This window comes from Gekko japonicus, unplaced genomic scaffold (genome assembly GCF_001447785.1).
Source record: "Gekko japonicus isolate JY-2015 unplaced genomic scaffold, Gekko_japonicus_V1.1 scaffold175, whole genome shotgun sequence".
Taxonomy (NCBI): Eukaryota; Metazoa; Chordata; class Lepidosauria; order Squamata; family Gekkonidae; genus Gekko; species Gekko japonicus.
The window spans coordinates 36111-59137 of record NW_015166425.1 but is presented as its reverse complement, the minus strand read 5'-3'; the positions used below and the strand labels follow the sequence as shown (position 1 = coordinate 59137).

At 49.7% G+C, this 23027-nt stretch overlaps 1 protein-coding gene across 1 annotated transcript in view; it reads left to right on the top strand.

Moving 5' to 3' along the window:
• LOC107110877 (carbamoyl-phosphate synthase [ammonia], mitochondrial-like) overlaps positions 1–23027 on the top strand; it is a gene marked incomplete at its 3' end in the record, with an annotated part of 93407 nt that overhangs the window by 34994 nt on the left and 35386 nt on the right. The window contains exons 7-10 of the mRNA XM_015411717.1: positions 493–637; positions 4876–5086; positions 6221–6419; positions 19750–19926. Coding sequence (XP_015267203.1) covers positions 493–637; positions 4876–5086; positions 6221–6419; positions 19750–19926 — 732 coding nt within the window. The remainder of the gene's footprint in view (positions 1–492; positions 638–4875; positions 5087–6220; positions 6420–19749; positions 19927–23027) is intronic.

Genomic DNA, 23027 nt, shown 5'->3' with positions numbered 1-23027 from the left:
GGCCCTTTTAACTGGAGATGCCGGGGATTGAACCTGGGACCTTCTTTACTAGTAAATAAAATCGTGGAGGCTGTGGAATTGGATAAATTGACTTTATTGATAAAAGGTGCAACAGATTCAACATTCCAGAATACTTGGTCACGGTTCTGTAATTGGTATGATAAATATATGTAGGCAAGCTTGAGAGACAGACTAAGAGTTTACTAAAAGAAATATGTACCTGTTAGGATGATAGGGACAGAAAAGTTGCTTACACAGTTCATGAGAAATTGTTATTAAGGTGGAATAGGCATCAGTATAAATATGGGTAAAATTGAAAATAACCTCCATGTATCTGTTTGTACTGTTAGTATGTATGTATATGTATGCATATGTTATGATTGTTTGTGTATGTTATGTGGACAATGTAATAAAACCCTGCCACTTTGGGGGCAGTTTAAAAAACCCCAACATTTCTTTTTTTTTTTTAATCTCCGCCCTTCAACCCCCAAGGCTTTTGCCATGACGAACCAACTCCTTGTGGAGAAATCGCTGGTCGGATGGAAGGAGATTGAGTACGAAGTGGTGAGAGATGCTGCCGACAACTGCATCACGGTCTGCAGTATGGAAAACGTCGACGCCATGGGAGTCCACACAGGTAGGGGGGTGGCTGGCGTGACCGTGGCGTCAGTTGCACAACACCGGAATGGCACGGGGACGCATGCTCGGGCCAGGCTCAGCATTTCCGGGGACAGAAGGATTCCCACCTGGAGGGTGCATTTTTTTCTCATCTCCTCCCTTCCTTTGAAGCATGAATTGTCAAGGAAAGAGAATCACGCTCTGGGAGCGAATGCAGCCATTAGACTGCGGTTTGGGGCCAGCTATGGGGGGGGGGACGCAACCTTGATATTATAGCAATGACGCTGGCTGCTGACCTGCTCCGAAGCCCAATTCAAGGTGTTTGGTTTGACCTTTAAAGGCTTACGCGGCTTGGGGCTGGGTCAGTGCTCCCTCTAAGCTGTGGAAGCTTGTGAGCAAAAATTCTACTTCGTGAGCTCCTGGCACTCAAGTGGTGAGCGAGAGATTTGGCTGCTGCATGAATTAACTTGCTTCTGGAGCCCTCCTACCTGAGTGAAGGCAAAAATGTGTGAGCCGGAGGCTAAAAAAAACTGAGCCGGCTCACACTAACTCAGCTTAGAGGGAACACTGGACTGGGGTATTGGAAGGACCATCTTCTCCCGTAGATTTCTGCCTGGGGATTAAGATCGCAGGGAAATGTCCTCTCGATTGTCACATCAATCACAGAAGCTGGTTTGGGTGGGTACACGAGAGACGGACTTTTCAGGGGTAGCCCCACAATTATTGAACAACCTCGCCGGGGAGGTGTGTTTGGGGCAGCGTTCCCTCTGAGCCGAGTTAGTGTGAGCCAGCTCAAAGTTTCTTAGCCTCTGGCTCATACATTTTTGTCTGAGATCAGGAAGGGTGGCTCCAGAACAAACTAGTTTATGCAGTAGCCAAATAGCTCACTCGTAACTTTAATGCCAGTAGCTCACAAAGTGGAATTTTTGCTCACAAGACTCCACGGCTTAGAGGGAGCATTGGTCTCGGCCCTCCGCTTTTGATCTTTAGGAGGCAGTTGAAGACGGTTTCATTTAGGACTGCCTTTGATTAAATCAGCGCTGCACTGTGGTTTTCAAATTTTGCTTTTGTGTGGTCTATTTTATGTAATGTGTTTAGATGGTAAGCCACCTGGAGATCCTTAAGGAGGAGAGGCGGCTAATAAATGTTTAAATTAATTAATTAATCTTTCCATCCCTGGGAATGCTGAACTGGATCCAAGGCATTGACTGTAGCTGATAGGAAACCATGACTGGTTACCAAGGATATGCTTTAAGAACATAAGAGATGCCAATGTTGGATCAGGCCAAAGGCCCATCCAGTCCAACACTCTGTGTCACACAGTGGCCAGAAATACCAGGTGCCATCAGGCCTTTCCCTTCCCTTCCCCACAACAGACACCCTGTGAGGTAGGTGGGGCTGAGAGAGCTCTGAGAGAACTGCCCATTCAAGGACAGCCCTTGCAGAACTGTGCCTTGTTTGTTAACCAGGTGTTGGTGGCTTGCCCAAGGTCATCCAGCGGCTGCAAGTGGCGGAGTGGGGAATCAAACCCGGTTCTCCAAGATTAGAGTCCGCGCACTTAACCGCTACACCAAACTGGCTCTCTTAAATTAAATTAAATCAGATGAGTTTTTGGCTAAACCTTAGGAAGAACTTCCCGACAGTTAGAGTGGTTCCACGGTGGAACAGGCTTCCTCGGGAGGTGGTGGGCTCTCCTTCTTTGGAGGTTTTCAGACAGAGGCTAGATGGCCACCTGAAGATGGCAAAAAAACCTCCAGGTTCTCCAGACAAACTGGCCTGGAGAAAAACTGCTTCCTGACCCCAAAATGGCGACCAGCATTTCCCTGGGCGTGTAAGAAAGGGCCACGAGAACTAAGCACTGAAGCAACCCTTCCTGCCCTCCTTCTCATAATCTGCCCAAGTTCACATGATCAGCATGGCTGTCCGGTGGCCATCTAGCCTCTGTTTGAAAACCTCCAAAGAAGGAGAGCCCACCACCTCCCGTGGCTAAAACAATACAGGTAAAAGCTTAAAAACACAACATAAGGTGCTAGTAAACAATTTAAACAGCGATGGCGAAAGCAGGGTAGCATCTAGTCCAACCTCCTTCACAAGGCAGGAAATGTACAAATACCTCCCCCCCAAACCACCAGTGACCTCTGCTCCATGCCCAGAATTCTGTGATTCTACGATTCTTCTCTGAGAACCTCTGATGACTGAGATTCCACAACCTTCATCGGAAGCTCATATACTGGGGATGAGTGGTGTTTCTGTCATCAATAGCCCTGCCAACAGCTGCAGGAATATAAAAAAAGGAATTAATCATCGGTCTGGTACTCAGGCACAATTGACGCCTAAGAATACAGAATGCAGCTGTTCCTGGCGGTGACTTTGTCAAGTCTAAGTTCGCTAAAAAGAGACAGGGAACTCAAGGTGGATTGGATTACGTTTGGATAGTAGCAGCCATAATGTACCTTGAAATCCCAGTAAAACAAATATTAGCAGCACTTCTGGTTAATATTTATAATCTATATTATGCTTTATTTTTTATCTATTTATTTGATCCGTACCCCGCCCTCCCCGCCAAAGCAGGATTGGGTGGCTTACATAAAATGCAGTGGCTAAAACAATACAGGTAAAAGCTTAAAAACACAACATAAGGTGCTAGTAAACAATTTAAACAGCAATGGCAAAAGCAGGGTAGCATCGACATACTAGTAAATGCAGTCGGTATTTGATGTTAGAATCGGCGAAGCTCAGGCTGTCGGTGGTGGTATTGGGCACAGGGCCTTAGTGCTTTGGGTGCGGCTCCTTAACTAAAGGCCCGGTGGAAGAGCCCCGTTCGTTCCACCAATGCGGAGCCACCACTGAAAAGGCCCTGGCTCTAGTTGATGCCAGCCTGACGTCTTTGGGGCCCGGAAGGGCCAGACGATTTTGGGATCCTGACCACAGTGCTCTCTGGGGAACATGTGAGGAAAGGCGGTCCTTCAGGTAGGCAGGCCCCTGACCATAAAGGGCTTTAAAGGTAAGCACCAGCACCTTGAAGCGAGAGCTAGTGTGGTGGAGTGGTTAGCGTGTCCAACTAGCATATGGGAGACCTGGGTTCATGTCCCCACTTCACCATAGAAGCTTGCTGGGTGACTTTGGGTCACACACTCTCAGCCTAACCTACCTTGCAGGGTTGTTGTGAGGATAAAATGGAGGAGAGGAGAGGGATGTAAGCTGCTTTGGGTTCCCACTGGACAGAAAAAATGGGTTATCACCGGCTATGAATGAAGTAAATAAAAATAGATCAAGATGGGTCGCCGTGTCAGTCTGTCTGTAGCAGTGGAAAAGAGCCAGAGTCCAGGAACACCTGAAAGACAAAGGGTGATTCCACCCTAGATCTTAAATCCTGGGCCAGCCCTGCCCCCAAACTTACATTCTACACTTTACTTGAGTTCACCCCTGTAATTATCTTGGGGTATTTTTTCTTTCCACATTACATTGAGTCCACCCCAGCTTCGACCCACACTTGTCCCGGGATAAATGAATGCTGTTCGTCCTTTCTGCACTTGGACCTCATTCCTGGTTTTATCAGCTTCGACCCACACTTGCCCCAGGATAAATGAATGCTCTTCATCCTTTCTGCACTTCGACCTCATTCCTGGTTTTATCAGAGTTCAACTCGCAACACAATACTCCTTGCATTTATCCCTGGTTGTAACAGCATCTGCTTATCCTGGGACAAGTGTGGGGTGAAACTGGGGTGACCTTGATGTAACGAGGAAACAAAAAATACCCCTAGATAATTACAGAGGTGAACTCGAGTGTCGTGTAGAATGTAAGTTCGGGGACGGGGTTGAACCAGGACTTAAGGTCTAGTGCGGAAAGGACCGTTGTAACCAGGGTTAAATGCAAGGCATTGTGTCGCGAGCTGAACTCTGATAAAACCAGGGATGAGATCCAAGTGCGGAAAGGACCAAAATATGTGGCAGGGTAGGCGCTTTCGGGAGTCACTGCTTACATCTTCAGATCGATCAAAACGGGTCGCCGTGTTAGTCCGTCTGTAGCAGTAGAAAAAGAGCAAGAGTCCAGGAGCAGCTGAAAGACTATCAAAATCCGGGGCAGGGGAGGAGCTTTTTGCAAGATAGGCAACCAGCCCTAATTAACAACTCTGACGTCCAAAAGAAAGTCATGGGGTGAGTGTTGTCCAATATGCGGGAGGCTGTCTTGGCGATGCCGGCGAGGAGAGGCCTCCCCCAGCAGGGCTTTGGACCATTTCGCTGTAACCCACAGGAGACTCCATCGTCGTAGCCCCCAGCCAGACCCTCTCCAACAAAGAGCTGCAGATGTTACGGGAATCGACCATCAAGGTTGTCCGCCACTTGAACATCGTCGGAGAGTGCAACATCCAGTATGCCCTGCATCCCAGTTCTCTGGAGTACTGCATCATTGAAGTGAACGCCCGGCTCTCTCGGAGCTCCGCCTTGGCGTCGAAGGCTACCGGGTAAGGCGAGAAACTTGGAGAGGAACCAAACCAGGTACACGACACCGGGGAAATTGACAACCTCTCCTGCTATGTTCTGCTGCGATCGCTTTGCTCATGATGTGAGCAAGGTGCCATTCGGCAAAGGGGTAAGATTGGCAACGATCCGTCATTCTCTCCCCCCCCCATCTCAAGTTCTTTGTCCTGTTCATTCAAGCAGTGGCAGAGGCCGGGGTGGGGTGGTCGTAGTGGGAGTTTGCCACCATAGCTGATGAGTTGCCAACCTATACAGAAGCCATAAATGGGTTGCCAAGCCTCACCTGTGACTGAACTGGAAAGAGAATGCGAGGGGGGGGGAAGGTGGTAATCAGCGTCTTCATGACAATGAGCTTGTCCCTTTCTAACACTTTCTGTACCTTATTGGCCTTATACAGTGGCAGCGTCCCAGTGGCTGGGCCCTCTGTCTGTGGTCCGAGTGGAAACACGCGTGGTCACCAGGATCACATGACTATTTCCCATGCAATTTTAAGCAGCCTAGCTAGGGGGAGATGAATAACCTTTAGATAATCTGCTAATCTCACAGTATTTCCACCCTTCAGGCATTCCAGAGGCAGTGTGAGATCCATTCGCGAGAAAGTAGCAAGCACGCTAGTCAGGAACCGCGTCCGAGGCCTGATTTATGCATGCGAGAGAAGGAGGAGGTGAAATGATGGGGTGGTGGTGGTTTAGAATGAAATGTGCCGCATCAGACTACAGACGCCATTCTGAAAGGTTCCCCTACAATAAAAATTCACTGCAGTTAGAAAGCCAGCACAGGAGGCAAAGAGCCAGTGCTGCTGAGCTAGTTTTCTATTTGCAGAGAGTTCCCAATTTCTCTAATGCCAAAGAGGATTCAGAATTGGAATCCGTTTCCCTCAGTCCATCATGGTGTGGTCTGTTCTCCCATGGTGGTGTTTTCCCTCTTATTCTCCTACCTGTGTAAACCAGGCCTAAAGCTGTATTTATTGGATACGTTGTGCTTGTATGTACAGTGTTAATGAACCGCGTCTTCACAGTGCAGTGTGGGATTCTTAAGGATTAAAAAGTCGTCACTGTGTACGGCAAACCACCAGCCTGCACACTGAAAAGCAGTTCATCTTTGTGTGTCGGTGCCAGGTATCCTTTGGCATTTATTGCTGCCAAAATCGCCCTTGGGATTCCGTTGCCGGAAATTGAAAACGTGGTGTCAGGAAAGACAACGGCCTGCTTCGAGCCAAGCCTGGACTACATTGTCACAAAGGTGCCACGTTGGGATCTGGACCGTTTCCAAGGCGCCTCCAGCAAGATCGGAAGCTCTATGAAGAGTGTGGGTGAGGTGAGTCTAAGGATTTCCACCATTCCGCCCCCCCTTCAGGGCTCTTAATCCCACAAATGCTTTAACTTCAGGGCCAAAGTAAACATTACAGTTTCGAAATGGGTCCGGGTTCCCCAGCAGGCTCGGAATGGCAGGGGAAGAAGGGCTCCACCCCCCGCAAGCCATTTGCCCACAGGAAAACTGTGCTGAGAGGGAGTTAAGTCATTCCGTGCAGGTGCTGTTTGGTGTAGCCAGTTTGGTGTCGTGGTTAAGTGCATGGACTCTAATCTGGGAGAACCGGGTTTGATTCCCCACTCCTTCACATGCAGCTGCTGGATGACCTTGGGCAAGCCATTGTTCTGTCAGAGGTGTTCTTGAAAAAGAGCCGTTTCTGTCAGAGCTCTCTCAGCCCCACCCAGTGTTCCCTCTAAGCTGAGTTAGTGTGAGCTAGCTCACAGTTTTTTTAGCCCCCGGCTCACAGATTTTTATTTTAGCTCAGGAAGGATGGTGCCAGAGCAAACTAATTGATGCAGTAGCCAAATGGCTCACTCGCAACTTTAATGCCAGCAGCTCACAAAGTAGAATTTTTGCTCACAAGGCTCCACAGCTTAGAGCAGTGATGGCGAACCTTTTAGAGACTGAGTGCCCAAATTGTGACCCAAAATCCACTTATTGATCGCAAAGTGCCAACACGGCCATTTAACTTGAATACGGAGGTTTTACTTTAGGAAAAAACCACTCATACATTAACTTAAGATGATCCAAACAAAGTAAGGAAAGCAATCCCAAATGCTTTCATTTACTTCAAATTATTTGGCAGAGAATTCGACACTTTAATGATGGTCTGGGCCTGGTTGGGGCGATGGCACCCGTGCCCACAGAGAGGGCTTTGAGTGCCACCTCTGGCACCCGTGCCATAGGTTTGCCACCACTGGCTTAGAGGGAGCATTGTCTGGATCCTGTGCATCTATTCACGGACGGCGGTGCTTTCCCTTAGGGGTAAGGGAGTGTCCAGAAATGCAAGCAGGCCTGCCTTGACTCTTGGGCAGGAAGTGTCCTGGTTGCCATTCGCACCCTGCCCACGTGGGCAGCGCCTGAAGTGTTTGTACTGAAAACAAAGGGCTGACCTCTTCAGCAGGTGACCCCTGTCTCGTTCCTGTCTCTGCCCCAGGCCTCCCCTGCGGTTTCCCATGTCGCAATGGACTCCTGAATGCGGCCTTGCCCACCCCCCAGAAGCGGATATGAAGAGTGACGTCTCCTCTGGGGCACCAAAGAGGCCGGAGAGTCTCAAGGGGGCCCTCTTGAACCCCCCGCCCGTGGAAGCTGCCAAAAGCTTCCCGGAGGAGGTGGAGAAACTAACCTCCCTCACAGGGTTGTTGCGAGGATAAAGCAGTGGAGAGAGCGATATCAGCCACTTTAGGTCCCCAGAGGGGAGAAAGGGGCGCTATAAATTAAGTAAATGAATATAAATAAATAGTTAAAATGTGGGTTGGAACTAGCAGTTCGCTTTGAGTCCCATGCCGAACCTGAAGGACCAAGGATGGCCTGATCTCGTCAGATCTCGGAAGCTAAGCAGGGTCGTCCCTGGACAGTATTTGGAAGGGCGACCTCCAGGGAATACCAGAGTCGTGACGCATGCTCCCTCTGAGCCGTGGAGTCTCGTGAGCAAAAATTCTACTTGGTGACGTCCTGGCATTAAAGTTGTGAGCGAGCGATTTGGCTGCTGCATAAATGAGTTTGCTCTGGAGCCCCCCCTTCCTGAGCTAAGACAAAAATGTGTGAGCTGGGGGCTAAAAAACTGTGAGCTGGCTCACACTCACTCAGCTTAGAGGGAACACTGGTCGTGATTCAGAGGCAGGCAATGGCAAACCACCTCTGAAACATCCCTTAGAAAACAAGTCCAGCTTGCCACCTAGTGGTGCATAACACTAAAACAGCTAGAACGTCTGACTGCCAGACAAACTTAGGATCCCCTGGCTATACTACACACACTGCCATACGCTAATTATTATTATTACCAGCTATTCATACAGTATGTACTTCTATGTTGATTCTTTTTTTTTGACAGCCAGTGTAGTGTAGTGGTCAGACCAGAATCTGGGGGACCCAGGTTCGAATCCTCACTGTGCCATGGAAGCCTCAGCCTAATCTACCTTGCAGGGTACTTGTGAGGATAAAATGGAGGTGAGGAAGATAATGTAAGCTACTTTGGGGGGGAAAGGTGGGATATACATAAAATAATACAAAAATACCGTGCTCATCTAATACTTAGCACTTGTATGTGCATTATCTTTCCTTCAGCGCTTACAGTGAACCCGGAATGTAGGTCACTCTGTTGTTATTTTCCTATCTCAGACATTTGGTCAGCTGGCTCGGAGAAGCAACCATTTGCCTGAGGCTGCCTGGTGACTCCAAGGCAAAATCCAGATTTATAGCTCAGCCTCTACACCAAAGGCCCAGCGAAGACCTTTTACACATAAATCATAAGAACATAAGAGACGCCAATGTTGGATCAGGCCAATGGCCCATCCAGTCCAACACTCTGTGTCACACAGTGGCCAGAAATACCAGGTGCCCTCAGGAGGTCCAGCAGTGGGGCCAGGACACTAGAAGCCCTCCCACTGTTGCCCCCCCCGGCACCAAGAATACAGAGCATCCCTTGCCCCAGACCGAGAGTTCCTATCTATACCTTCTGGCTAATAGCCACTGAAGGACCTCTGCTCCATATGCTTATCCAGTTCCCTCTTATAAGAACATAAGAGACACCAATGTTGGATCAGGCCAATGGCCCATCCAGACCAACACTCTGTCACACGGTGGCCAAAAATACCAGGTGCCACCAGGAGGTCCAGCAGTGGGGCCAGGACACTAGAATCACCGAGGCTGCGTCTACATTTCTGTTAGTTTTATCACAGTTAACTGCCGCGACTTCCCTTTCCGAAGTTACCGGAGCTGTAGTTGGAAAGCAGTGGTAAGAGTTCTGCTAGAAATAGCTAGCAATCCCTCTCCAAAGTACAGGTCCCACGGTTCTCGTGGGAGAGGAAATTACTGTTAAGTCAGTTTAACGATGGTATATATACCCTCAAAACTGCCTTTGGGTCTCTTGTGTGCTATTTCCACTGTGCTGTTACTGTGGAACAGAGAGCAGGAAAGAGACGGGATATAGATTCCATCCATTTGAGGTCCGACACTTGCACTCGAAACCAATTTTAGAAAAGCAATCTATACAGGGAAACACCCGTATTAGTTCAGCCATGAATGTTAGCAGGTGGGAATCCATGATTTGCTTGGAACAGTGTGCTGTTTGCTGTCTGATTCATGGAAGCAATTCAGATACTCTCGTGTGTGAACACATGAAGAAGAAGAAGAGATTAGATTCATACCACACCCTTCACTACCCAAGGGAGTCTCAGAGCGGCTTACAAACTCCTTTCCCTCTCCCTCCCCACAGCAGACACCCCGTAAGGTAGGTGGGGCTGAGAGAGCTCTTGACAGAAACTGCTCTTTTTCAAGGACAGCTCTTGTCAGAATTACGGCTTGCCCAAGGTCATACAGCCAGATGCAAGTGGAGGAGTGGGGAATCAAACCCGGTTCTCCCAGATTAGAGTCCGCACACTTAACCATTACACCAAACTGGCTCTCAGAAGCTGCACTGAATCAGACCGCTGGCTCTGTCAAGGTATGAGTACTGTCTACTCGTGGAGCTGCGGTGGCTCAAGTGGTTAAGTCGCTGAACTGCAGGCTGTGGAAGGTCAGTAGTTCAGCAGTTCGAGACCCGGGTGCCGCATGATGGAGTGAGCTCCCATCTCTAGTTCCAGCTCCTGCCAACCTAGCAGTTCGTAAGCAAGAAATTGCAAGTAGATAAATAGGGACCACTTTGGTGGGAAGGTAACAGCGTTCTGTGAGCCTTGGTGTTTAGTCACGCCAGCCACATGACCACGGAAACGTCTTCAGACAGCGCTGGCTCTTTGGCTTTGAAACGGAGATGAGCACTGCATCCCTAGAGTCGGATTCGCCTGGCTTTCGAGCAAGGGAACCTACAACTTTACCTTTACTGTCTATGCAGACAGACAGTGGCTGTCCAGGGTCTCAATCGGAGGTCTTTCACAACCTTTACCTTTACTGTCTACGCAGACCGACAGTGGCTGTCCAGTGGCTGTCGGAGGTCTTTCATATCACCTCCTACTTGATCCTTTCAACTGGAGATTCGGGGGATTGAACCCAGAACCTTCTGCACACCAAGCAGATGCTCTAGGACAGAGCCATAACTTCTCCCCAGTGTGGGGGTGGGAGGTCAAGAAAGCGCCTAAGCACCCTGACCTGGATAGCCCAGGCAAGCTCGAACTCATCAGATCTCAGAAGCTAAGCAGGGTCGACTCTGGCAAGTACTTGGATGGGAGACCTCCAAAGAATACCAGCAGTCAGGAGGCGGGGGCAGGCTGTATTCAGCCACCTCTCTATCTCCTAGGCCCCCAGTAGGGGTCAGTCACCAGAGGTCGCCATGACTTCCAGGTACATGCACACATGCATGCACGTGCACACACTCACACATAAAAATTTTTAAAAGGGGGGGGGAAATCCCAAAGCCTCTGGTCTTGGAGTGCAGATGTGACTGGCTATGCTCAGCATTCTAAGCACGGGCTCGCCTGGAGCACCTGAGGTCCTTCCAAAAGAAAAGAAGATGGGGGGACTCAAGGCGGCCTGGGAGTCATGCCCTTTGGGGTAGAACAGGGGTCCCCAACCTTTTTGAGTCTGTGGACACCTGTTGTAGGTCCTGACTCCACTGAGGCTGACTGTTCCTCAGATGAGGAAGTGGCACAGAGCAACCCAGCCTCCTCTGGAGTCAGCCCAAAAGAGTGGCAGCAAGGCAAAGAGACTGAGGTTCAGTCGGAGGAAGAGTCTGGTCCAGAGCCTGGGCCAGCACCCCCACTTGGAGACACCTCAAGGCCAGAGTCCCCACCTAGCTCACCTGAATGTCCCAGACGCAGGGCATGCCAGCGTCTGAACGTGCAGGAGAGAAGGAGGAGAGCCAGACTTCAGGTGTTGCAAAGGCCATGTGAGGGGCTGTGAGTCTTTGCAGGTTGCCTCCCAGGGAAGGGAGGATCAGAGTATAAGCAACCATGCTCACCTGCCTCGGTGCGGATGCAACCATGCAATCTCACTCAGACCTTGTTCGGCTGTTAGCCTCCACCCCTCGCTCCTGAAAACTCTGACTGATTTCCCGGCATTCTGACCCTCGGCTCTGTTTCTCGGCTTGCTTTTGGACTGTGTATCCAGCGTTCAGTGAAGTGTATCCGTGGCGACCGGCCAGACCCAGCACAGCACCTTTGGAATCCTGACACAAAATGCCTGCCACAAAATGGCTGCCGCAGGAGGGTGCGACCAGTCACAAAACGGCTGTTGCGGCGCACCTTCGGTGACACAGTGAAGATCCTTGTGGCAGCTGCTGCCAAAATAACTTTTTCAAAAATCTGCACAGCCCATCAAATCTCCTGCTCGGCCCGATCCTCTTTCTAAAAGCACTTGGCAAGTACGGGAAAGGGGTCATTGAGTGCCATTGTGCCCCTGAGCACCCCGTTGGGGACTCCTGGCCTAGAAGGTAAGGTAAAGGTTCCCTTGCTCGAAAGCCAGTCGAATCCAACTCTTGGGATGCAGTGCTCATCTCCGTTTCCAAGCCGAAGAGCCAGCGCTGTCCAAAGACGTTTCCATGGTCACGTGGCCGGCATGACTAAATGCCGAGGCACACAGAACACTGTTCCCTTCCCACCGAAGCGGTACCTGTTTATCTCCTTGCAATTCCTTGCTTTCGAACTGCTAGGTTGGCAGGAGCTGGGGCCGGAGCTGGGAACTCACTACGTCACGCGGCACTCAGGTCTCGAACTGCTGAGCTACCGACCTTCCGGTCTGCAGCTCAGCGTCTTAACCTCTGAGCCACCACGGCCTGGAAGGACCTAATCCCTGATCTCAGGTCTGTCAGAGAATCGATGGCGGGGCAAGTGCTCAGCATGTGTTCAGTAGCGCAGCCTTATTGTTTCTTAGTATGTTCCAAAGGAGAGCTCCGGCAGGGGCAAAGGAGTTCTCGGGTGAGCCCTGCATCGTTTGGCTCTTTAGAGAAGGCCGAGGGGGCTCAGAGCTCCTTGGTGCTGAAGCCCGTGCTGATCCTCAGCGGAAGCCGGGATGGCGTGGTCTGCGGCTGCTGGCTGTTCAGAACGCTGCTGGATAAGATGAAAAGTCTCTGACTAATTCTCCAGGAATTGGGTTGCCAGCTCCGGGTTGGGAAATTCCCTGAGATTTGGGGGTGGAGACGGGGAAGGGTGGGATTTGGGGAAGGGGGGCCCCTCAGCAGGGTATAGTGCCATTAGAGTCCACCCTCCAAAGCAGACATTTTCTCCAGGGGAACTTGTCTCCAAGCAGGAGTTGGGAACCCTAGAATCCCACAGAAGAAGAAGAAGAGATTGGATATATGCCCCGCCCTTCATAAGAACATAAGAGACGCCAATGTTGGATCAGGCCAAAGGCCCATCCAGTCCAACACTCTGTGTCACACAGTGGCCAGAAATACCAGGTACCATCAGGAGGTCCAGCAGTGGGGCCAGGATACTAGAAGCCCTCCCACTGTTGCCCCCCCCCCAAGCACCAAGATGACAGAGCATCCCTTGCCCCAGAGTCCCTATCTCTACCTTGTGGCTAATAGCCACTGTTGGACCTCTGCTCCATATGCTTATCTAATTCCCTTTTGAAGCCGTCCATGCTTGTAGCCGCCACCACCTCCTGTGGCAGTGAATTCCATGTGTGAATCACTCTTTGGGTAAAGAAGTACTTCCTTTTATCCGTTCTAACCCGACTGCTCAGCAATTTCACTACCCGAAGGAGTCTCAGAGCAGCTTACAATCCCTTCCCCTTCCCCTCCCCACAACAGACACCCTGTAAGCAATGCTCCCTCCAAGCTGTGGAGTCCTGTGAGCAAAAAGTCTACTTTCTGAGCTACGGGCATTCAAGTTGTGAGCGAGCCATTTGGCTGCTGCATCAATTAGTTTGCTCCGGAGCCATCCTTCCTGAGCTCAGACAAAACGGTGTGAGCCGGAGGCTAAAAAACTGTGAGCTAGCTCACACTAACTCAGCTTAGAGGGAACACTGCCTGTGAGGTAGGTCTGGCTGAGAGAGCTCTCTCGAGAACTGCCCTTGAGAGAACAGCTCTGAAAGAACTTATGACTGACCCAAGGTCACACCAGCAGCTGCATGTGGAGGAGTGGGGAATCAAACCCAGTTCTCTCAGATTAGAGTTTGGGCTCCAAACCACTACACCAAACAGATTAATTATGTCTTGTACAATGAAGGACTCTCTGTCTCTTGTATGGAATCTCTACCAGTCGTTGCAAGGGTATGCCATGATGGCAAATGAGTTCATTCAGCCCTTTAAATTCAAAAATAACAAGAAAATAAAATATTGATATACTGCTTTTTCTTGAATGGGCTACAATCTTAAGATGGTTTCAGGCGGGCAGCTGTGTGGGTCTGTAGGAGAAGAGCCCGATTCCACTCCAGCAGCCCCTGAGAGACCAACAAGATTTTGGGGGTGGAAGGTTTCCAGAGTCAAAAACTGTGTCTGTCAAGTACCTGACGAAGGTATCTGTTGAAAGTTTGGCTCTCGAAAGTTTATATCTTGAAAATCTGGTTGCTCTCTAAGGGGCTACTGCATTCGAATTTAGTACCAATTTTAATAGCAACATAACGATCCTTTGAACTCATTTATGGAACGGTTTGCAATAATAGTTGTTTAAAAGGTTTTTTTTTAATCTGTCTGTGTCTATCTATCCGTCTATCCGTCTATCCGTCTATCCATCTATCCATCTGTCTATCTATCCATCTATCCATCTATCCGTCTATCTGTCTATCTGTCTATCTGTCTATCCGTCTGTCTGTCTGTCTGTCATCTATCTATCTATCTATCTATCTATCTATCTATCTATCTATCTATCATCTATCTATCTATGTCTCAGGGCATTAAAGTATAAATCATCAAACCAGTGAATGGTAGATATTCAGAATGTTTTCCCAAGCACAAAGATGTGTCCTTATCTCTTGAACATGAGCATTAGAAAGCACGTGCAAGCCTCCCTAAGAGGAGGGGCCACCAGGGTTGCCAACCTCCAGGTGGAGCCTGGAGATCTGGAATTACAACCGATCCTCAGACTACAGAGACCAGTTCCCCTGGAGAAAATGGCGGCCCTGTAGGGTGGACTGTATGGCCTTGGAATCCCCCCCCCGAGGTCCCTGCCCTCCCTAAACCCTGCCTACCTCCAGGCTCCAAATCTCCAGCAATTTCCTAACCTGGAACGGGTAACCATAGGGGCCAGAGGGCCAGAGCCGAAGAATTCCCCATCATCCTCTGACCCAAAATCGGGCATCTTGAGAAAGTCTCAAGACATCCCCCCCCCCCAAGTCTGTTGCTGATCTCCTGGAATTATAACTGGTTTCCAGACTATATAAGTCTGTTCCCTTGGAGAACATGGCTGCCTTGGAGGGCGGACTTTATGGCATTTCACCCAGCAGAGGCCCCTCCCCTTCCCAAACCCCGCCCTCCCCAAGATCCACCTCCCGATCTCCAATAATTTCTCAACCTGGCGTCGTCAACACTAATTCATAGCAATCACTGAAGTGGCAAACCTGTGTCTTGGCTGTACCACCTAGAATTGCAGGTGGAACCTAGATGTGGTACCAACATTTATTTATTTATTTATTTACTTAGAGTTGTACCCCGCCCTCCCTGCCACGGCAGGCTCAGTTTGTGCGCGGACTCTAATCTGGGAGAACCGGGTTTGATTCCCCACTCCTCCTCCACTCGCACCTGGCTGGATGACCTTGGGCAAGCCGTAGCTCTGAAAAGAGCTGTTATTGAAAGGGCAGTTCTTGGAAGAGCTCTCTCAGCCCCACCTCCCTCACCAGGTGTCTGTTATGGGGAGGGGAAGGGAAAGGAGTTTGTAAGCCGCTCTGAGACTCCCTTGGGTAGTGAAGGGCGGGGTATAAATCCAATCTCTTCTCTCTCTTCTTCTTCTAACATCATAAAAACATAATAACAATAAATATATAAATAGCTAAAACAATTCATTAAAAATAACTTACATCATATAAAGTGCTAGTGACTAACTTATGGTATTGAAGATGGTGACTTATGGTATTAAAGATAGTTCCTATATAGACATTCAGCTTGATGGTCATTCTCAGTTTCGGCCGGTGAGCACAGGCTGTCGGTAATAGACCAGGCACCAGGTTTCAATTATCAATAAGTTATTAAAGTTGGTATTCAGAGATGTTAATATTGACCATAATGGAAGTGGTGGAAGAGCTCCGTCTTGCAGGACCTGCGGAGCCACCACCACCATCACCACCACTTCCATTATGGTCAATATTAACATCTCTGAACTGTAAAAGGTCCCACTGGGCCCTGATCTCTTCCGGGAGCTCATTCCACCAGTATGGAGCTGCCACCAAGAAAGCTCTGGCCCTGGTGGCAGCTAGCCTTGCATTCATGGGACCTGGAAGGGCCAATCGGTTCTGTGAATCGGTTCTGTGAACATGGGAATCTTAAGTGTGGTAAGTTGGATGAAGTTTCTTCACCACGTTTCTCATGAGAGCCAGTTTGGTGTAGTGGTTAAGTGCGCGGACTCTAATCTGGGAGAACCGGGTTTGATTCCCCACTCCTCCACTTGTACCTGCTGGATGACCTTGGGCAAGCCATAGCTCTGAAAAGAGCTGTTATTGAAAGGGCAGTTCTTGGAAGAGCTCTCTCAGGCCCACCTCCCTCACCGGGTGTCTGTTATGGGGAGGGGAAGGGAAAGGAGTTTGTAAGCCGCTCTGAGACTCCCTTGGGTAGTGAAGGGCGGGGTATAAATCCAATCTCTTCTCTCTCTTCTTCTTCTAACATCATAAGAGCTGTTTTTGAAAAAGAGCCGTTTCTGTCTGAGCTCTCTCAGCCCCACCAACCTCACAGGGTCTCTGTTGTGGGGAGGGGAAGGGAAAGGAATTTGTAAGACGCTCTGAGACACCTTTGGGTAGTGAAGGGCGGGGTATAAATCCAATCTCTTCTCACTTCTTCATTTGAAAATGTTGTTTATTGCTTTAAGACACACGGACACAGAAGATTCCCAATATAAAGAACTAAACTGAAAAATCAAAACGGGCAGATGCAATTATCTGCTACATCTGCTGCTAAATACATATAAACTGTTTGTGGTGCAGAAAGTTATGTTTCCTTAAACAACTTTTCCTTCAGAATTACTGTAAGATCATTTAGGATTGGTCTTCTCCAAACAGGGAGCGGAAGACAAGAACCTGGCATTGAGGATCTCAATTTAAAACCTTCTGAAACAATATTGACATCTTCATTTCCCGGTTTCAAGAGGAATGGACTGATGCAAAATGGGGAAATTATGCAGCTAATTAGCTAATTACCCACCAACTACCTAAAGTGCAATAATTAATTATATATTTACTGATTGTCTCGCTTCGTTTTTCCTTATGTTTTTCGAGACTCTCTTTGACTGAATTATTTTGACATCTGAGGCCTGGTTTGGCATCATTTGTCGCTTGCCTTTTCTCCCTCCTTGCAGAGAAAACTATAATTCACACCATTCCCTTACGGATGAGGCTGAAGGCTAGAGGAATTGTCCTCTGTAATCATCGTCCTTTTCCTAATAGATGGGTTTTACGAGCCATGTAAAAAATTAGGATCCAGATTCGAAAAGACAGAGGCCTCACACATTTGTTTGTTTGCTCAGCAGAACTGTAGGCTGCTTTTCAACCTCTTCGTCGTGAATCCCAATGGATAAGCAACAGTTTCAAACAGGAAAATAAAATTCTGGGCATATGCCTTTTAGCTTTCAGGAAAAAGTTAAGGCACATTTTTAAAGGATTATTTTAGGTGTCTTGTTTTAACTTTAGATCAAGGACATAAGAACCTAAGAGAAGCCATGCTGGATCAGGCCAGTGGCCCATCCAGTCCAACACTCTATGTCATACAATGGCCAAAACCCAGGTGCCATCAGTAGGTCCACCAGCGGGGCCACAACTCTAGAAGCCCCCCCTCCCACTGTTGCCTCTCAAGCACCAAGAAGACAGAGCATCACTTCCCCAGACATAAAAACAAAAGAGAAGCCATGTTGGATCAGGCCAGTGGCCCACCCAGTCCAACACTCTATGTCATACAATGACCAAAACCCAGGTGCCATCAGGAGGTCCACCAGCAGGGCCACAACTCCAGAAGCCCCCCTCCCACTGTTGCCTCCCAAGCACCAAGAAGACAGAGCATCACTTCCCAGACCTAAGAACAAAAGAGAAGCCATGTTGGATCAGGCCAGTGGCCCATCCAACACTCTGTGTCACACAGGCCCCGGTCACACAGAGAATTTGCCTCATGAAAGGCACGGATGCTGGGCAGATTTTCAGGGTGTGATCACACCGCAACATCTGGCAAGCATAGCGCACCCGTGGCCAACCTGTGGCTTGCCACTGAAGATGCGCAGTTAAAATGTACCTGCAAAGATCTACTAGAAAATGGTTTGCCACGGGTTGCAGATGGACTAGTTCGGTGTGATCGTGCTGGCGCGCGCCTATTCCCTCCAGCCGTCCTCTTTGCAGCGCGCACTGAAGGATGAAACCCCAGTGCGCCACCGTTCCATCTGATCGCATAATGACGGATCAGAATGCGACGATGCAAATAGCCAGCCCCCCCCCCCCCCCCCCTTTCCTCACCCTGGCGGGGGGGCGATGCGCACCCAAACTCAGGTGCCATCAGGAGGTCCACCAGCAGGGCCAGAACTCCAGAAGCCCTCCCATTGTTGCCCTCCCCCCCCCAGCACCAAGAAGACAAAGTATCCCTGCTCCAAACATAAGAACATAAGGGAAGCCATGTTGGATCAGGCCAATGGGGACAAAAAAAGGGGGGGAGGACTGATCCAGAACCCAAAAAGAATAGAGGGCCAACAAACAGAATAGAGGGCCAACAATAGAAACTATAATATATGTAGTATAAAAAGATACATGTATTTATTAACAAAGAATTAAAAAACATATAAGGGCCCGATCACACCTCATGTAAAAATACCAAAATCAAGGGCCAATGGACTTGACCTTTTTTTTTTTAACCAAAAATCCTAGTAAATTGCGCTCTTGTAGGTTTTAGCATTTAGCTTTTGCTACTGTGGCATCCCTTTCCACACAGTTTTCTCGTAGATCGTTCCCAGGAAGTGGGCAAGATAATTGCATGGCAGGGCTTGTAGTTGGCAGATGGTTTGAAACAGAACTGCCAGTGGAAGGACTGGGGACTGGCTGTGGGGATACTGGGGGGTCCTCAGGCCCCATCTGGAAGTAAGTGTGTGTGTGTGAATTGCTGCCAAATGCGTATAAAGTGCATCCAACGTATGGCGACCCTGCAAGGTTTTCACAGCAAGAGATGTTCAGAGGTGGTTTGCGGTTGCCTGCCTCTGCATAGCCACCCTGGTGTCTCTTGGTGGTCTCCTATCCCAGTCGTGACCAGAGCAGACCGTGCTGAGCTTCTGAGATCTGACGAGATCAGCCTGCCTGGCAGCCCTAACATGATCCTCTCAGTCCCGATTTCTTCCTCACGTCAAGAACGGATGTGAGCCCTTGTCCTCTGAATCTGCCTGCTACATTCTTAAATATTTTCAAGCTGAGGGAAGAGAAGAAGAGAAGAGATTGGATTTATACCCAATTTATACCCTTGCCCTTCCCTCAGAGTCTCAGAGCGGCTCACCATCTCCTTTCCCTTCCCCTCCCCACAACAGACACCCTGTGAGGGAGGTGGGGCTGAGAGAGCTCTTCCGGGAACTGAACTCGTGAGAGACCAGCTCTGAGAGAACTGTGACTGACCCAAGGTCATCCAGCAGCTGTGAGTGGAGGAGTGGGGAATCAAACCCGGTTCTCTCAGATTAGAGTCCGCCCACTTAACCACGACACCAAACTGGCTCTCACCAAACTGAGGGCAGCTTGAATGGCTTGTTTCCTTTTTATTATTACTTATTTACTTTGTTTATATCCCGCCTTCCTCCCCAGTAAGGACTCTGAGCGGCTGACACGGTCCTCCGTTTTATCCTCACAACAACCCTGTGAGGTAGGTTAGGCTGAGCGTGTGCGACTGGCCCAAGGTCACCCAGCGAGCTTCCGTGGTGGAGTGGGGATTTGAACCTGGGCCTCCCATATGCTAATCCGACACACCAGCCACTCTCTCATTTTCTTGAAGGCATTTCTTTTCTTGACACTGTCCGAGGAACCCTGAAACTGAGAGAGGGGCGTCTCCTCGGCATGCTGGCATAAAGCGCTTTCCTTTCCACAGGTGATGGCTATTGGGCGCACTTTTGAAGAGAGCCTCCAGAAGGCCTTAAGGATGTGCCACCCCTCCGTCGACGGCTTCACGTCCCGTCTGCCAATGAGCAAAGACTGGGCCGCTGATGTGGATCTCAGGAAAGAGCTGGCAGAACCTTCCAGCATCCGTGTGCATGCAATTGCCAAGGTATTGTCGCAGAAGCCTACTTGTTTGATTGTCTCTGTGTTATACGAGCGTTCGTCATTGTCATTCCAGCTCATCGGATTGCTCTGTGTGGGTGATGGAAAGTGCTTTCAAGTCACAGCCGACTTACAGCGACCCCGGAGGTTTTCCAAGGCGAGAGATGTTCAGAGGCCGTTGGCCGTTGCCTGCCTCTGCGTCATGACCCTGGGCGTCCTTGGTGGTCGCCCATCCAGATACTGGCCAGGGTTGACCTCGCTTGGCTTCCCAGATCTGACAAAATCAGGGTAGCCCGGGCCATAAGAACATAAGAGAAGCCAATGTTGGATCAGGCCAAAGGCCCATCCAGTCCAACACTCTGTATCACACAGTGGCCAGAAATATCAGGGGCCATCAGGAGGTCCACCAGTGGGGCCAGGACATTAGAAGCCCTCCCACTGTTGACCCCCCCCCCCAACACCCACGATAGCATCCCTTGCCCCAGACACAAGAACATTAGAGAAGCCAATGTTGGGTCAGGCCAATGGCCCATCTAGTCCAACACTCTGTGTCACACAATGACCAAAAAATACCAGGTGCCATCAGGAGGTCCACCAGTGGGACCAGGACAGTAGAAGCCCTCCCCCTGTTAACCCCCCCCCCAAGCACCATTCAGGTCACGGCATCTGCTTGCTATCGGCCTAGAAATGTGAAGGCCTGAAGGAAAACGAAGACAATTCAGGAGCTAAAAAAAAAAAGTTTTCAATTTTCCCCTTCATCTCAGGTGGCAAAAACGAAGACTGATGCACTAAGGTAGAGTGCAGGGAAGGGCACGGACTGGCTGATGAACTAAAGTTCATCGCGAATCTTGGCCGGTTTGTCATTTGCGAAGCAATGCTTGTCAACTGAAGAGTTGCCACAAATGTCCTTGAATTTTGATGTCATTCATGTTGGTTCATGAAGAGCAGGGATTTAAAACCCTGCTTTCTGCTCCTCACAAAAAAAAAACAACAGCTGAGCAGCAGGGAGCAGAAAGCGACCCTTGCTTTCTGCTTCCGGCTGCTCAGCTGTTTGGTTTAAATGGCTCAGAACCATTACTGCTTTCTGCCAAAAACGGTGATGAGCAGAAAGCAGGGGCTTAAATGACTCAAAACCATTTAAACCCTGCTTTCTGCTCCCTGCTACCTTGGGTTTGGAGCAGAAATCAGGAGTTTAAATGGCTCACAAACCGATACGAACTGGTTCAGTTTGTGAACTGGCATATCTGTGGTTCAGTTTGTGGTTCAGCCATGAACCACGAACCGAACTGCAAGAATGAGGTTCGTGCCAACCCTAGTAGAGCGGGCTGTTTGCAGCTCACTTACCCAATGCCCAAGGATATTGATTGACCACTGGAGATTTGATTGGACATGCAGATTTCTTAAAACATTGCTTTGACCGTGGCTGCCATGCCAGCACAAACATCTTAACTGTGAGACTGAAGGTAACCTGGGAGAGCCCTTCTGTGGCAGCCATTTTGTAGTTGCGCCCACCGCGCAGTGTTAGGATTCCAAAGGTGCATGCAGGCTCAAAAATGTTGGGGGTCCCTACCCTATGCTACTCTAGAGGGGACATGATTGCAGTCTTCAAATATCCGAAGGGCTGTCATGTAGAAGATGGAGCAGATCTATTCTCTCTTGCTCCGGATTGCAAGGCTATATCTAATGGGTGGAAATGAGAAGGGAGTCGATACCGGCTAAATATCAGGAGAGACTTCCTAAATGTCAGAGTGGTCGAGCAGTGGAACAGTCTGCCTTGGGAGGTGGTGGGTGCTCCTTCGCGGGACGTTTTCAAGCGGAGGCTGGACGACCATCTTTCGGGTATGTTGTAGGACTCTCTTTCGGCTGTGCTCCTGCCGAGTGCAGGGGGTTGGACTAGATGACCTGCAAGGTCCCTTCCAACTCTGACAGTCTATGATTCTATAAAGATTAACTGGCTAATTGAATAGGGGATCAGGAAACAGCCGGAAGTGGCAGCCCCTTTATACAATTTCCCCTAATGAAGTAGTAGGAACCGGAGGTGGGGGGGGGCGAGGTGGGAAAGTCACAGAAAACAGAAACTGACATTCTCTTTTGCCATTCTACAAGGCCCCGTTGTCTCAGCCCTGATATTTCGGTCTAAGGGGAGCTGACACTCATTCCGTCAGAGAATGAAATTATTCAAATCAGTGTCAGAGGGGGAAAAAAAATAAGTCCGGTTTTCTCTGCTTGTTAAAATATATCTCAGGCAGCCGGAGCGGCTCTGGTCAGGAGCCTCTAATACATTGGCCTGACACTTAAAGAATGAACAATTTATTCCTATTAGTGCAGAGCCCGGCTCGGTCATGTTGCACATCTTGCCGAAATGCCTCCTTCCGCCCTCCTTGCCATCAGGATATGTCAATTTGGGGCGGCTGAGCTGATGGGAGTAATGACTGTTTGCGCCGAGAAGGCAGCTGCGGCTGCAGCCCGGGTGACAGACCCCCTTCCCGGACTGCGGGAGGGAGGAGAGGCGAGGGAAGATTTCTAGCAAATATGCTTGAAATGCAGAGCTTTCCCTTCATGTCCCGGACCAAGGAGGGGATTCTCCAGACGTAGGAGGAATGCCCTGAGTCTTTGGGCTAGGGACGACAGCGTCCAGGTGGGACCTGGGGATCCCCCAGAATTACAGCTCATCTCCAGACTCTAGAGATGAGTTCCCCTGGAGGAAATGGCTGCTTCGGAGGGTGGCCTCCAGAGCATTGTACCTCACTGAGGTCCCTGTTCTCCCCGGGCTCCATCCCCAAATCTCCAGGAGTTTCCCAACCTGGATCTGGCAACCCTACTGTGCCCCATCTCCCACCAGTGGCCAGGAGGGACCCGGCAACCCTGCTTTGGGCATGAAGTGGCCTGATTCTCATCTGGGATCAGGAGGTGTTGAGCTGCTACTTGGAGCAGGGGAGGGGGCTTTCACCCTTGAACTGAGAGCCAGTTTGGTGTAGTGGGAAGGGAAAGGAGGTTGTCCGCCACTCGGAGACTCCTTCAGGTAGTGAAGGGCCATGGGGTATAAATCCAACCTCCTCCTCCTCCTCCTCCTCCTCCTCCTCCTCCTCCCCCCCCCTCCTCCCTTTC